The sequence below is a fragment of the Ascochyta rabiei genome, chromosome 15, assembly GCF_004011695.2.
Source record: "Ascochyta rabiei chromosome 15, complete sequence".
In the NCBI taxonomy this organism is placed as follows: Eukaryota; Fungi; Ascomycota; class Dothideomycetes; order Pleosporales; family Didymellaceae; genus Ascochyta; species Ascochyta rabiei.
In genome coordinates this window covers 534973-549257 of record NC_082419.1, presented here as the reverse complement: position 1 = coordinate 549257, position 14285 = coordinate 534973, and the positions used below count along the sequence as shown (strand labels likewise).

At 53.6% G+C, this 14285-nt stretch overlaps 4 protein-coding genes across 4 annotated transcripts, besides 3 other annotated features; 3 read left to right on the top strand and 1 right to left on the bottom strand.

Moving 5' to 3' along the window:
- Positions 1–100: 100 nt before the first annotated feature.
- Positions 101–6463, top strand: EKO05_0008633 (uncharacterized protein; the record flags this gene model as incomplete). Its single annotated transcript, XM_038941816.1, has 6 exons — positions 101–2557; positions 2606–2968; positions 3014–4288; positions 4342–4573; positions 4625–4926; positions 4979–6463. 6 exons carry the CDS (start codon positions 101–103, stop codon positions 6461–6463), a joined length of 6114 nt encoding a protein of 2037 aa, XP_038796171.1.
- Positions 6464–7411: 948 nt separating this feature from the next.
- Positions 7412–8860, bottom strand: EKO05_0008632 (UV excision repair protein rad23; the record flags this gene model as incomplete). The annotated part of the gene is made up of 6 exons (XM_038941587.1): positions 7412–8035; positions 8088–8411; positions 8464–8543; positions 8612–8684; positions 8743–8790; positions 8843–8860. The coding sequence occupies 6 exons, from the start codon at positions 8858–8860 to the stop codon at positions 7412–7414; spliced, it is 1167 nt and encodes a 388-aa protein (XP_038796170.1).
- Positions 7794–7861: a tandem repeat.
- Positions 7978–8014: a tandem repeat.
- A 340-nt stretch (positions 8861–9200) lies between the features above and the next one.
- Positions 9201–10100, top strand: EKO05_0008631 (uncharacterized protein; the record flags this gene model as incomplete). Its single annotated transcript, XM_059637343.1, has 2 exons — positions 9201–9422; positions 9729–10100. The coding sequence occupies 2 exons, from the start codon at positions 9201–9203 to the stop codon at positions 10098–10100; spliced, it is 594 nt and encodes a 197-aa protein (XP_059493326.1).
- Positions 10101–10822: 722 nt separating this feature from the next.
- Positions 10823–12175, top strand: EKO05_0008630 (uncharacterized protein; the record flags this gene model as incomplete). Its single annotated transcript, XM_038946584.1, has 1 exon — positions 10823–12175. One exon carries the CDS (start codon positions 10823–10825, stop codon positions 12173–12175), a length of 1353 nt encoding a protein of 450 aa, XP_038796169.1.
- A 381-nt stretch (positions 12176–12556) lies between these two features.
- Positions 12557–12592: a tandem repeat.
- Between the last annotated feature and the right edge of the window lie 1693 nt (positions 12593–14285).

Genomic DNA, 14285 nt, shown 5'->3' with positions numbered 1-14285 from the left:
GTGCACCCCTCCGCAACTGACAGGCGAGCTCACCCCGCCATGTAAATGAGCTGTCTAGTTCAACACCCCAACCACATACACACAGGCTACGAGTGCACCGATGGCCGCATCTGATGAGCAGCCTGCGAGGGACGAGGCCTCGAACCCTGAGCTCGACGTCAAGAAGCTGCACGCACTTCCCACTGAACAGCAAGACCTGTACCTCCTAACTTTCACGTCCGACCTTGCGCGCCATGTTGACTCGCTCGACGCCGATGGTGCCTCTGCGCATCAAATCTACATCAAAAAGGAGCTGTTCCAAGTCATCAATCTGGCCTCGCCCGCGCCCACGCGAGTGATTCGAAACAACTTGGGACGAGCATTCGCCGGCATACTAGGCAAGGGAGACCGCAAGCTTCTCTTCGAATCGATCAACGAGTGTGTCAGCATACTCAATGGAGTAGGTAAGAGCGAGAAGGATGTCAGGGCGAAGCATGCTGCGACGCACTGTCTGGGCTGCATATTCGAGGCTGCGGGAGACAGCGCAATCAACCTGGCACCAGTAGCCGCAATGTCTCTGCTACGTCTAATCAAGTTTGCGCAAAATTATACCGGGCTGAGGGCGGCTATTTTCAAGGCAGTGGGGAAAGTGTTCAAGGGCATCACTCCCTCAGCAGAGGAGAATGTCGCAAGAGATGCATGGAAGCAGGCCCGGAATGCGTGTACTGGAGACAAGTCGTTACTCGTGCAGTCAAGCGCATGCTTCTGTCTCGAGCAGCTGATCAGGTACACCGCCCTATTCGACAATGCGACCGACTTCGACAAGCTACAGACAGCCGCGTGGAAGGCTATCGACAGTAGCTCGGCTACGCTACGCCATGCCGCCGCTTCAGCTGTCTCCGCCGCACTTGTCAAGAACTACTCTGAGACTGCTACGGCAGAGGATCCAATCATGGGCATAACGCGAGTGGGCACTGGCGCTACGAAGAAGAAGAACAAGAGAATGTCGACCATCGATGGTGGCGATGACGATATCATGGAGCGACCGGAGTCACCTGCGCCCAAGAAATCGGCTGCGAAGATTACTTTTACTATCGCAACTATCCTGAAACTTCTCTCGACACAATACTGCCGACCTTCTACGACCCATCGCGCAAGAGCTGGTATCGCTGTCTGTTATATGAAGGTGCTGCGCGGCTTGGGAGAGCAGATTGTCGAATCGAAGTACTCTGAGATTGCACAAAGTCTGTTCAATGACATTCTCTCCAGTCAAGTCATCACTCAAAACCGATATCGCACCCTTAGCGCTCGCAAGTATGTGGCAGTCATCCTGGAAACCGTCATTGGCCGTGAGATGCTTGGAGAATCTGGACAACTCAATGCCGCAAGATTCCTTGTCAACGAGATTCTGAAGGACTATCCACAGGCCCTGAAGGAGCGACCGGAGCCGTCAAAACAGACTCTGATCGGGGCACTCAGCACCCTATCAGCTCTCTTCGACAGCCTAGGATCTGCTTCAAACGTCATTGCAGATCATTCTCGAGATGCGCTTATCCAGATCCTACAGCACCCAAGCTACACCGTACAAGTGCATGCATCGTCCTGCATACGATCTTTCGTTCTTGCTTGCCCGCTTCAACTTTTGCCCGCCGTCACGATATGCATGAACAGCGTCAATCGAGAGCTTGGTCTGCTTGGGAGTGGAAGACAGTCACCTAGGAAGTGCGTCGGTCTCGCAAACGGTCTTTCTGCAGTGCTGAGCACATCAACCTCGCAGCCATTGCACGGTTCTGTGGACGTGAATTCGCGAGTCCTCTCACAGGCAACGACATTACTCAAGTCTGCTGGCAACTCAGATGTGAGGATCTCGGCTACGCAAGTTCAAGTTGCTTGGATCTTAATCGGTGGACTAATGACACTCGGACCAAACTTCGTCAAGATACACTTGTCGCAGTTGCTTCTTCTCTGGAAAAATGCACTACCAAAGCCGCTCAACAAGGACAACATGGTCCAAAGAAACGTTTTCGAGCTCAGCTATCTGTCTCATGTGCGCGAGTGTGCCCTAGGTTCAATATCGACTTTTCTGGAGTTCAACAGCAGGCTCCTGACGCTGGACGTTACGAAGCGATTAGCTGCGATGCTCCAGAACACGACGATGTTCCTGAACACGCTACCAGTTAAGAAAACCACCGACGATGTTTCGCAACGCTTGTCTCCTGCACTGCAGCTGCACGACTTTGATCTCATGGTCCGGAGAAGAGTGTTACAGTGCTACACTAAGCTCGTAGACCTTACGCCTGCGAGCAGCAACGAGGTCCTGCTACAGACCAATCTGCTTTCTTTTGCCGTGGCCAATTTTGCAGATCCGGACAACTACACCACCAGTTCTTTCAGTACGGCCATCGCAAGTGCTGCAGGCTCATTTGAGAGCATCTGGGAGGTCGCAGATAACCATGGCTTTGGCGTGACTGGTCTGGTGCGAGGCTTCGACATCAGATCCTTACCAGGGGAGCACGATAGCAGCAATGGACACCACTGGTTGGTAAGACATGGCTCAGAAGCTATCATTGATCGTACAGTAAGTGGAAATCACACACCTAATAGTCCAGTTGACTCACAACAACAGCTGCTCTCCCCAATCTGCGGCGCACGCGAACATGATTCGATATCGTTGTACAACACTCTCTCCCAAGACTCCACAGAGCTTCCAGATCCTCCAGCCACCGAGGTTGTGAACTCCGCACTGCGGCTGTTTGCGATCTGCTTGCCTCTACAGACGCCAAAGGTCCAAGAAAGTATTCTGGAGCAGATGACATCGTTCCTGTCAGCTGGAAGTCTGCAGCGCGACGTTAACAGAAGAACCGCCATGATGGTAAACATTGCGTACGGTTTATTATCTGCACTCAAGGTAGCTGTGAAAGAGACACGCTCTACTTCCGGTAGCCTGAAAGGTGCAGCAGTGGAGAAGGTCATGCAAGAGCTTCTACATGTAAGTGAACCCAAGCCATGACGCTACTCTTACTAACATGTGGAGATGTTCGTCATTCTACCTGACCCGTTTATTCGTAGGCTGGCTGGCGAGGCCCTAGGCCGTCTCTGCAGCAGTTCAGGGAACGCCCTAACGCGCAGTGAGGTCAACTATCTAGTCGATCAGATTGTTGCGAACCGTGAGCCATTCGCTCGTTCAGGTTATGCTTACGCACTGGGCTGCATCTTGTCCCAGCTCGGTGGCATGGCTGCCAGTTATCACCTGAAGAACATACTCGGGATTCTCATGTCCCTTGGCAACGATCCTCATCCTATCGTACACTTCTCCGCCATCGATAGTCTCTCGCGGGTGGCAGACTCTGCAGGCCTATCGTTTTCCAGTCATGTCACTAGCACCCTTGGCATGTTAGCACAGCTTTACGCTGCGGACTCCCACAACGAAGAGGCTGCGTCGCTAGCTTCATCCAACATCGAGATCGACCTTCCAACACCAGCCGTCATTGCGCGATGCATAGACAGTACCATCAATGTTCTTGGCCCAGACTTGCAAGAGATGGCCAAGGCACGGGACATGATCATGACGCTGATTGGTCTCTTCGAGAAAGAGCCCGACGAGTTAGTGAGAATTGAGGCTCTTCGCTGCCAGGAACACGTCTCGCTCTATGCACCTGGCCAGATGCGTTTCACACACTACGTAAAGCACTTGCAACACTCACTAGAAAATCCGTCGACGCAGATTCGCGATATGGCAGTTGATGGTCTTCACAACCTTATGAGACGCAATACCGAAGAGATCATCCGTGCGGCTGACCCTGGTTTGGAAGATGCACTATGGCATGTCCTTGACAGACAACCTGATCAACAGGTCGTGCGGAACATCCTGCGTAATTGGCTCCATCAAACCGGGTTAACAGATACTGCGGCATGGGTGCAGCGTTGCCACTCGGTACTGACCAAGACAAAGAAGGTTGAAGCACAAGAAGTGATTGAAACCAAGCCAAAAGCTGGCGCAACAGATTTACAAGATGAAGAAGTCGCTGGTTTTGCTGCTGCTGCGAATGCACCTGGTGCTGAGGTCGGTCAAGCTTCGCAGACAAGTCAAGAGCTTCTCAAGTGGCAAGTACGAACCATTGGCATGGACCTCTTGAGTGAGTTGGTAGCTATGGTCAGCAAGGAGGCCGCTTTCCGAGAAGAGTCGCCATGTGTCCTTGCTTTGCAGCACAGAGTCGCTGACGTTGTGCGCATCGCGTTTTCTGCGTCCACTGCTGGGGTCGTTCAGCTGCGGATTCGTGGTCTGAAGATCATTGATCAGGTTTTGAAGGTACTTTCTTCTGAGACTCTCAAATCCTCAATCAGAACTGACTTATCATCTAGCTATTCGGCAAGACTCCGGACCCTGACTTTGCAGAAGTCACTCTGCTTGAGCAGTATCAAGCGCAGATCGGTTCCGCACTCACCCCAGCCTTCGCAGCAGACTCGTCACCAGAACTTGCAGCAGAGGCTATCAACGTGTGCGCAACATTCATCGCCACAGGTATCGTTACGGACGTGGACCGTATGGGTCGCATCCTCAAGCTTCTTATCTCGGCGCTTGAGAACTTTTCAAGTAAGTTCCGTCATGTAGAGCAGTGGTTAACTTGATACTCACAAAATACAGGTGAGACGGAGACCGCGGCCATTGGTGATCTCCGAGGATTGAGCTCGAACGCAGCTGTCATGGTTAAGATGTCAGTTTTCTCGGCCTGGGCAGAGCTTCAGATCGCCAGTACTGAACAGACCTACTTGGTCGACGTTCTGAGGCCGCACATCGCAAAACTTACACCATTGTGGCTTGCATCTCTGCGAGAGTACGCTCGTTTAAGATTTGAACCTGACATCTCATCTTCGATGGGTTCTACATCGTTGTCCGGGAGTCTCGATACTATTTACGCCGCGTTGAACCGCGAGACGTTACTGAAGGTATGCGAATCCCAATACATCACGATATCGTGCGCTGACAGTGCATACATAGTTCTATCAGGAATCGTGGCTCAACCTTGTTGATGCTATTGCCAGCTTGATTGATGAAGATAGCGAGTTCGTCTTCGATGCTCTCGATGGTAAGACCGAGTTCTCCGAGCCGCAAACGCCTGCCAAAGCAGACCACATCAACTACCGAGATGAGCCTGTGGCTTTCTTCTTCGTACTCTTTGGATTGGCATTTGAGGCTCTAGCAGGACGTCCAGGTGATCTGCAAGCTTCGAAGGAGCAGATTTTAGAGATCCTCCAGGCTCTCAAGAAGATTTTACGACCATCAGTATCTGGCCAGGCTATCTACCAGGAAGTCATATTTTCTGAAACGATGGACATGCTGGATCGCCTCGTACTCACCGAAGGCCTGACTGTGCAAACAGTGATCGTGGAAATCGCCAGGAACCTGTGTCTCGGACATCCATCTGCTAGGAGGGACCGAGGAGCACCTGGTGATGATCATCTTTCAGAGGACATCGATCAGTTATTCGAACTGACAAAGATAATGGTATTGGTCCTTTCTGGTTTGGTACCCGGAATGGAAGACAGCAGCTCCAAAGCTCGTCACGAGCTGAACGAAGAAGCCGTCGCCCTTCTGACGACTGCACTCGCTGCGCTGGTTGATGCTGCTCAGGTCTTCCCTGCAATCATCAAAGCTGATCTGCACGCTTGCATACTACACATCTTCGCCACTATCTTTGGTACCGGGGCTTGCCAGGCGACAGTTGTGCCGCAAGCACTACCCATTTTCAAGCGCTTTGTCACCAGCCTGACTCGCGATGCTGAGGCTACAGACGATACCAGCAAGCAAGTACGCGCAACGCTGACACGGTTCCTCACCATCATGCGGCACGCACAACAACGAGAATTCGACGCCGCGCTTGCTTGCGAGAAGAACATCATCCTAGCAACAACAATTCTTGTGAGCTCAGCATCATCGGCCTTCGCGTCTAACGACCCTCTCATCAAGTTGTTCATTGATAGTCTTTTCGATTGTCTCGGTACCGTGACAACATCCAAGGTTGCTGTCGGTTGTTGCCGCTCTCTCGTTCTTATTCCGAAGAAGGGCGCTTTCGAATCCAGCATCGCCGCTTTGATCCTCCCACAGATTCTTTCTTTCCTTGCCAACCCCTCGGATATTGAGGGCCTTGAGGAGTCACGCACCCTCCTTGCTCAAACTCTCGTCACTTTCATCTCTACCCTGCCAACAACAGAGCAGAGACAACTCGCATCTAAGGTCGTCATTCCTGCGCTTCTGGCGCGCGTGCAACAGGACGCGAAGACTGGCCAAGAGACGGCGGGCAGGTTGTTAGAAATTGCGCAGGCAGACCAGGAAGCGTTCAAAGGCGTGGTCGCCGGGCTGAGTGCGGAGCAGAGGGACTTTTTGCAAGGCGTATTGAAGAGTGGGCAGGGGCAGAAGAAGGAGGTTAAGAGGGAGGAAGAAGGTGAGCCGACGATTGCGTTGAAGATGAACTTTGGGTCTTGATTGGTCGTCGATGAGGACGGTGGTTGCTGTTTGCATGAACGATGTAGCGGAAGCGGATATGTGGTTTGATGTAATATACCTGTTCCACGCGTTTGCATCACGTTCAACTTCTTGTTCCCATGTGTACTAAGCGCCAGTCGCTGTTCATTCCTCCTCACACTACATCTTCAAAAGAAATCGCAGCACATTCAGATCACAGGGATATGTCCCAAAAAAACCCCCTGCGGACCTTCACCATGCAGAGTTAGGGCTTTGTTTCACATCGCGTCCGTTTAGGAAAACAAGCACGCTTTTTCTTTCCCCGAAAGCTCTCCACATCATTTGGTCGATCGAGCCTCACCCGCAATCCTGCGACATCTCTCGTCTTTACAATACACCAGCTATCTTTAGGGTTCATATGTAGTATCTGCTTGGAGATTGTGAAGTTGATTATAGGGAACTCATGGTCCGTACTGTGCGTATTTCTTAGGCTTTTGCAATGCGCGCTCAATTACGATTCATGCCTTTCCCCCCAAGATCTCTGCAGGCTGGGGGGAGTATTTGGTCAGCAGGCTCTAGCTCGGTGGGGGAGAGTGCACAGGGCTAAGCAATTCTGTATCACAATGTGTATAGGACACAGGGTAATTGAAAGTGTACGTTTCATGGTTTGTGAATTCTTCAACCGCCTCGACACGTTCGAGGTGGAGTAGCTAAGCGAACCATTTTGCCGGCCCTCCAGGCCCTGCTCTTTCCTGACCGTGTCATCGCCGGGTGAACGCAGGCACCAAACTAATCATTCCGCGCGCGGGTTCTCCTGCGCTGAGCGAAGAGGCTGGGGTGGCATCAGGACTTTGCCGCCCAATATTGCAAATGGTGATTGTGACATTGTAACAATAGCATCAGATGGAGATGTGACGGAATCGGGTATAGTGTGGTCGGACAGCAGGCGCACAGGTGTCTGAACAACCTCTACTGGTCGTCCAAGTCCTCGGGCTGGTCGAAGAGGAAGTTAGCGGCGAGTTCCTCGTTCTTGTCACACGCGAAGTAAGCCTGGATCACTAGGTCGCGCTCAAAGCCAAGGCGACACAAGCGCTCGATAGCCTCACGCTCCTCCTCCGTAACGGAGATGGACTGTGCGCCCGGGGGCAGTGGCGCATCATCATCGGCGTCTTCGGCAAGCAACTGCAGGAACTGCTCAGGGTTTGATGCGATCATCTGCGCCAACTGAGGGTTGCCCTGGCCGACTTGCTGCAAGATCGGCTCAAGCATCTGAGGCTGTTGCTGTACGACCTGTCGTAGCTGCTGGAATTGTGGGTTGTTGCGCAGAAAGTCGAGGCTGTTGGCGTTGAGCGCACCAGCACCAGCACCAGCGCCTGCAGCTCCGCCTGCTGCAGCTCCTGAGCGTGCACCACCAGCACCCCCGCGGCCCTGACCAGCTTGCGCAGCAGCCTCGAACAGATTTATCGGCTCATCTCCTCCAGAAGCGGCGGGTGTTGCACTTGTGTTCCCTCCCGCAGCGGGCGGTGGCGAGGTCGGTGCACGCGCTTGTGCCTGCTGCTGTGCCTGTTCCTGGAGCGCGCTCTCTGGAATACCCTAGAAGTTGGTCAGAACATGTCGAATGCGGTAGAAACGCCGGCTGTCTTACTGTCAGAAGGTACTCAACCGCACGGTCGGGGTTGAAGAAGGCGGCGCGCATGGCGCGATCGATATCTGCTCGCGCGAAACCCATGCTCTCCATGTTGGCAATGGCTGCCTCGCGCTCGCCACCCATTGTCAGAGCCGAGGGGTCGTTGAAGCGCTCTGGTTGCTGCGCAGGGGCTGGCGAGGGTGTGGCGGGGACATTTTGTGTAGTCGAGGATGAGGGAGCCGGCGCGGCGGGAGCTGCAGGCGCAGCGGGTGTCTGAGCTGGCGCTGCTGGCTTCGCAGGTGTTGAGGGAGCTCTGCTGGCGGATGCGGCGGGCTGCTTGGGCTGCAACGGCGGTTAGCGGACATTGCGGTGCTGAGAAATTTGGGGTGCCGACCTTGGAAACCATGCAGACAATAAAGCCCTTCTCCTCGATACTGTACGACTCGATAGTGTTGGTATCCTGGAGGATCTTGCCTGTAGTTGAAGTCAGCGCCTGCAGACGAAGTGTCACGACACGCTGGCGGGCGCAGAGGCAAGCTCACCGGAGTAGATCAGCTTCTGCTGGGGCACTTCCCAGCCCTTGTCGCTCTGGATCTTTGCCTTGAGCTCGCCAATCTAGTCGACGTGTTAGAAGACTGCAATGCATGAGGGAAGAGTTGCCGCTCAGACGTACCGTTTCCGATGGCTCGGCTTCGATGACGAACTTGTTCTGCTTGAGATCCTGCGCAAAAGATCAGCCTCGCTCAGGTGCAGAGGGCGCAGCGGCACGGTACCTTGAATGTGATCTTCATGGTGGCGGCTGGAGTGTGAATGCTTGGGCGGTGTGGAGCTGTCTGGGTGCGGTGACGCAGTGGGAGGCGGGGCTTATAAGGGCGGGCGGCTCAGATGCAGCAGAGCTAAGAGGTGATGGGGTTTAGGGTGGGCAGGTAAGAGGCAGTGGTTGTGTTGGGGGATGTACCGCGGGTTGCTTGACCGCCGGTGGACTGTTTGCCTGTGGGAAGCAAGAGAAGGCAATGGAAGTGCGCCAGGCAGAATCACCGTCGTCGCCGCTCTCAGATGCGGGACCCACGGGTTACATAAGCCACAGGCTCGCTGCACGTGACCCGTCCATCGCCAAGACCTGCTGCTGCTATGCGCCGATGCGCCGATACGCCGATGTGCCGTTGGGGGCGAACACTCCGAACATCGTCAACAGATACACAACACAGCGCGGACATGCCGCCGCCCACCCGCACCTGCATGCACCTCGCCCACAGCCGCAGTCCGCATGCAACTGTAGACGCTTTCTATTCCTCTGCGTTTCTCCTGGTTTGTTTCGGGATACCGAACCGTGACCGCCAACCAAGGCGAAAGGTAAGGTCAGTGCTGTTTCACATTGCCTCGGACATGCTGGCCTCGCAGTATTGTGCTACCACGACCTTTGGGCTAGTAGGCGCCTGAAGAGACAAGTCGGAGCATGGAAGCTTGGAGCTCGGAGCTTGGAGCTATCAGCTGCCGTGGTCGAGATGACAGCATAGTGCTGTTGGCCTTCTGGCACTTCTCCGCAGCCTCAGCTCGTGACAGCCCAACCCGGGATTGTTTGTTATGCTGCTCCAAGAAGCAAGCTCAAAACCAAGCTCAAAACAACGCGTCGCAAATGAAGACTGAGCAAGGCGGCAGCTCCACCCTAGAAACTTTGACAGGCGACCCCTACCAGCCCCTACACAAACATTACGACGCTGTGGGCACCGGGGCCCAGACCTGACGATCCGCAATTGGTCGCAACCGCTGCATTTCCGCCTGGCTGTCAATGAATTTTCTTCTCCCTCTCCCTGCTTCACTCGTCGCGCGCTGGCAGGCTGTGCTTTCAGCTGCCGGGCCATGTGCTGCATCCTGCTGCGCCAGAGTTTCTCCAATCGTGCCTCAGACCCTGTGCGACGCTGTCAGCGTGCATCGCAGAGGTGCAGAGGTCGTGCGAGCATCCGTTCTCGACATCGCACCCCACAATGCCTGCAACACATCCAGGATGCTAGCTTGGGCGTGGATCCCTAGTCTCGTCTCCACGTTGCTCAACGCAATGACTGCCCCCCCCGGCTGCTGAACAATGACACAAATCAGCTTCCTGCTCTCTGCTAAATTTATTAACTCTCGTGAGCCCCCACATGCTCTCCTCTTATGCGGTGCCGTTCTGTCCTTCGTTCAACACTCCTTTCGCTCCCGTCCTCTACCAAACGCTCACTTGTGCGCTCCACCAACCACAGCCCTTGTCTCCACGCCGTTGTTTATGTACAAAGTCGACCGGACCTGACGCCAGCATCAGCCACACATTCGTTCAACAGCCTGCTTCCTATTTGGGCCTCCGCGTCGCCCTCGACCGAATTCGACTATACTTAGCTGCGTCTACAGCCATTCGTCATTTCGCTTCGTGACCCTCACGCGTTTGGTACTCCGCCTCGCGTCTTACCACAGCAACACCGACGAGCTACTCGTTCTTCCCATCCGCATTGCCCAGTCGACTTCCCTCGTACTCTCCTTGAAAGGATTCAACCACCACCAATATTGCATCGCCAATCGACCATCTATCTATATCTGGCGATCCACAACTGCCTCTCCACCGAACGTTTCATCAAACACCGAAGTCGGCAACAAACAACCCCACTGAGCCGGACTGGCTCCTAGTATCCTCGCTGACCGTACCCATCTGATCTCAACATCGATACTGGAGCACTCTTCATTTCCCTTTGTTCGTTGAATTTGCTTTGGTGGGCAACAGCATGTTTGGGTCTCGCAAGTTCTACGTCTCGCTCTTCGGGGCTCTGGCGTGGTCAAGTACTGCTGCTGACACTGCACTCTCGATCGTTGAGGTAGCGTCTATCTCTACCACACAAGCGTCTCTTCTTCACATTGCCGCCGCAGCAAGTGCGCTGGATGTTGTGTCTTTGTGCTGCATCGGGTTTTACGTGGTTCAATATGCACGACGAAGAGACAGTTTCATGGAGCGATCAATTCAAGCGAGGAAAGCATTGGTCGGAGTCAGTGTCGTTCTGTCCGCTACTGCATTGGCCGTATCGCTTGCCCTCATCATCTCTATCAGATCGAAATGGAACGAGGTCTTGAGCACCTCGTCATCAGGACCCATCTCTAACTGGGAAGGGTTATTCGCTGGTCATGTCATCGTCTGGGCGATTTCCTGCTTCAATCAAATTGTGCTATACTCCTCGGTTTTCTGGAAGCGCCATACTCCAGAGCTCCAACCGATCACCGTCTCCGGCCCCAGGGATTCGGTCATGTCAGAAATGCGAAGCGCCACACCAAACAGAAACCTGTTTACCATGGAGCCCGCCCATCCATCTTCCCCAACCTTCTCCAGCCGTTCATCGCAGTCGCTCAGGTCCTTCCGGGAATCCGTTCGTCACGCTGTCCGACCCGTTACCTCCCGCACAACCTTGATCAGCCGACCCTCTTTCAATCGCGACACAAGGAGTATCTATTCTGACGCTCACTCAATCGACAATGTATCCCACTCAGATGGCTTCGACAGCTGGGACACTAGCAGCGTTGGTCTCCAGGCTCGAGATGCTGTGATGCAGACAGCCCCGTCGAAGGGCACACCTCTGGAGCCTATCCCGGGCAGTCGATCAGTCACTCCCGCACGCGCTCTGGATGGCCCTTTCCTCCCTGAAATTGACGAGGAGCTGTCCGAAGAAGACCTTGTTGCCCCACGCATGATCCCAGACATTTCAAGACCACCCAGTCCTGCCGTCAGTGAGGCACACATCCATCCCCTCTTTAGGACAGAGAGTCCGATCCCGCCGCCAGAGGCCACACCTGGCACAAGCATCGTCGCCAGCCCTTTGGCTGACCAACTCATCACATGTCCGGCAAGACCATACCAGCGCATGCGATCGAACAGCAACTTGCGTAACAACACCACAAGTCCCAGTCCTTTGACCTCTGCACAAAGCCTCCGAGGCCGCACGATCAGTCCTCACGCAGGACCCAGGACACCCTCGCCTCCTAGCAGGGAGATGACACCCCCCATCCCCGACTTCATTCTCAACTCGTCGCCGAGTAGCAGCATGAGCGGCTCACGAAAGGTCAGCCTCCGGACCTCACCTGATCGATGAATATTCGTACATACGAAGCACTAGATTTCAAGTCTCTGGCGTCTTGCTCATTTTGGGGTGGCACAATGGTGATGACGGACCTATTGTGCTGCACGCTTTACGATTTCCTTGTCCATAAACCAAAGGTTTTCTTTTCCATCTATTTGGTTTGTACTTCGCGTTTGAATACTGCGTTATACCTTTTCTTCACTTCATCCAGCTCAGCTCTCACATACTGGTGATTGAGCTTTGAGCTTCAAGCGTTCTGGTCAGCGTTTTCCTTCATGATACCACACAACGACTTAGTCTTGGTCGCAGCAGTATTGTTACCAGTAGTATTGCTTCTTGCGACACCCTTTAGTAGTAATGGCCGGACCATAGATCTCACCCAGCAATGGGAGCCAACAAACAAACCACATCAACAAGCACACTACACACTCTGAGCTTCCCCGTCTTGCAAAATTTGCGGTGGTGTTCTGACATCATTTGTGCATCCCCCCTGACTCGCGTCCCAACGTTCATAACGAACATCGTGATCTCACGGCAAAACCGCAATCTCCGTACCCCATATTTCGTCCGGTCCAGCTTCCAAAGCCCTTCCGCAGACCTTCGATGCTGCTGATTACTTAGGATTCACACGTGTGCTTCGGAGCGCGCGGCCCCACCGAGAAAACGTGCATGATGCCTGCTCGCAACGAACGGGCGACGAGTTTGCCAGCCCTAAATACCGGTACTACCGGTACTCACTACCCTGTATACCTGCTGCTATCTTGTAACTTGCAGCCTTGATGCCTGTACACCCGAACTTAGAGTTCCCGGTGTTGCGAATCTGGAAGGCGCGGATCGTGGGTTCTGCATCGCTGGAGCAACCTTCACCGTATGTTGTGTTGGCGCTGTGTCGCGCATGACGCTGTGCGCAGGCGAGCAGATGCGCGGGTAGACGGGTAACGAAGCTTAGCGTGGGAGATTGGAAGGGTGGTGGAAGTTGCTTTAATGTTGAAATCGACCTGTAATAATTGTCGCTGATATGGGCATGTATAATCTCCGTTGTTGTAATAAGGCTCGGATGCGGGAGCTCTTCGTTTGCTCTCACAACAACACCCAGGTAGATTCTTGTTAACCAGCTGTGAATGCTGATACTTTCGAACTCCGATTGCTCCTTCTTCACTACCATTCGAGCAAGGCAGCACAAGAACGGGTCAAAAACAAAAAGATTCGTTGATTGGTCACATGCAGTCAACATTCATCGTCTGCGCGTTGCTGACGCGCAGCTGGATTCTGCTGCTTTTGGATTGGCTGTGACCTCTAAAGAACCAACACAAAGAGTGGAAGGACCACTTCATTCAATCGCGCCGCCGCACACATTTCATCAGTAGCAGTTCAAGGCCCCCAAGGTATTCTCCTTGCGTGCATTCGCACTCGTTTCGTCTGCTGCATGAAAGGGGGAGAATCTGCAAGGTCCGAGGCGGAAGACGATCCTGTTTAGCGTCGCAGCTAAATGACGTGCGACAATGAAACTTCGAACGAAGCATATGAGACCATCCATGTAGAAGACATGGCGAGGTGACGGATCCGTACTCGATCTTTGTAGTGTAAAAACAGACAAAGGCAAATGCGTCCAAGATGATGAGGTGATATTCAGCGTAAGAATTCTTTGCTCTTTCCACATCTGGTTGGTGGCGTCTGCAAGCGCGAGGCTGGTATGCCAACTGCTCTTGACGTTTCTGCGCATGTACTGTATCCTGATCAAGACCCCTGGTCGCAAGGAGTTGCCTAAGTGCTTTGGTTCAAGAGCCCGGATAAGACATTCTGTAAAGATTTTCGTTCCTCTCTGTTGTGCAGACTGGCCTTTCTTCGTACTGTCCGGAGCTCATTGGCCACCGAGAAAAAGCTAGGCCTGATTTGGTCGACAAGGTGGATCCGTGGACGAGCCCAGCACGAGATTCACCATTTCAAACCATCAACTTCAACCTCCAGCGCCTTCAGCAAACCCCCAAACTCATAAAATGCGATCGCCGCGGTCACTAGTTCATCTGAACGATATTTGACGACGGTCCTCCGCCTGACACTCCTTTCCATCTAGACCCTAAGGAGCATTTTCCTCCGCAAGGTTGGCCCAAAGACGAAGCTG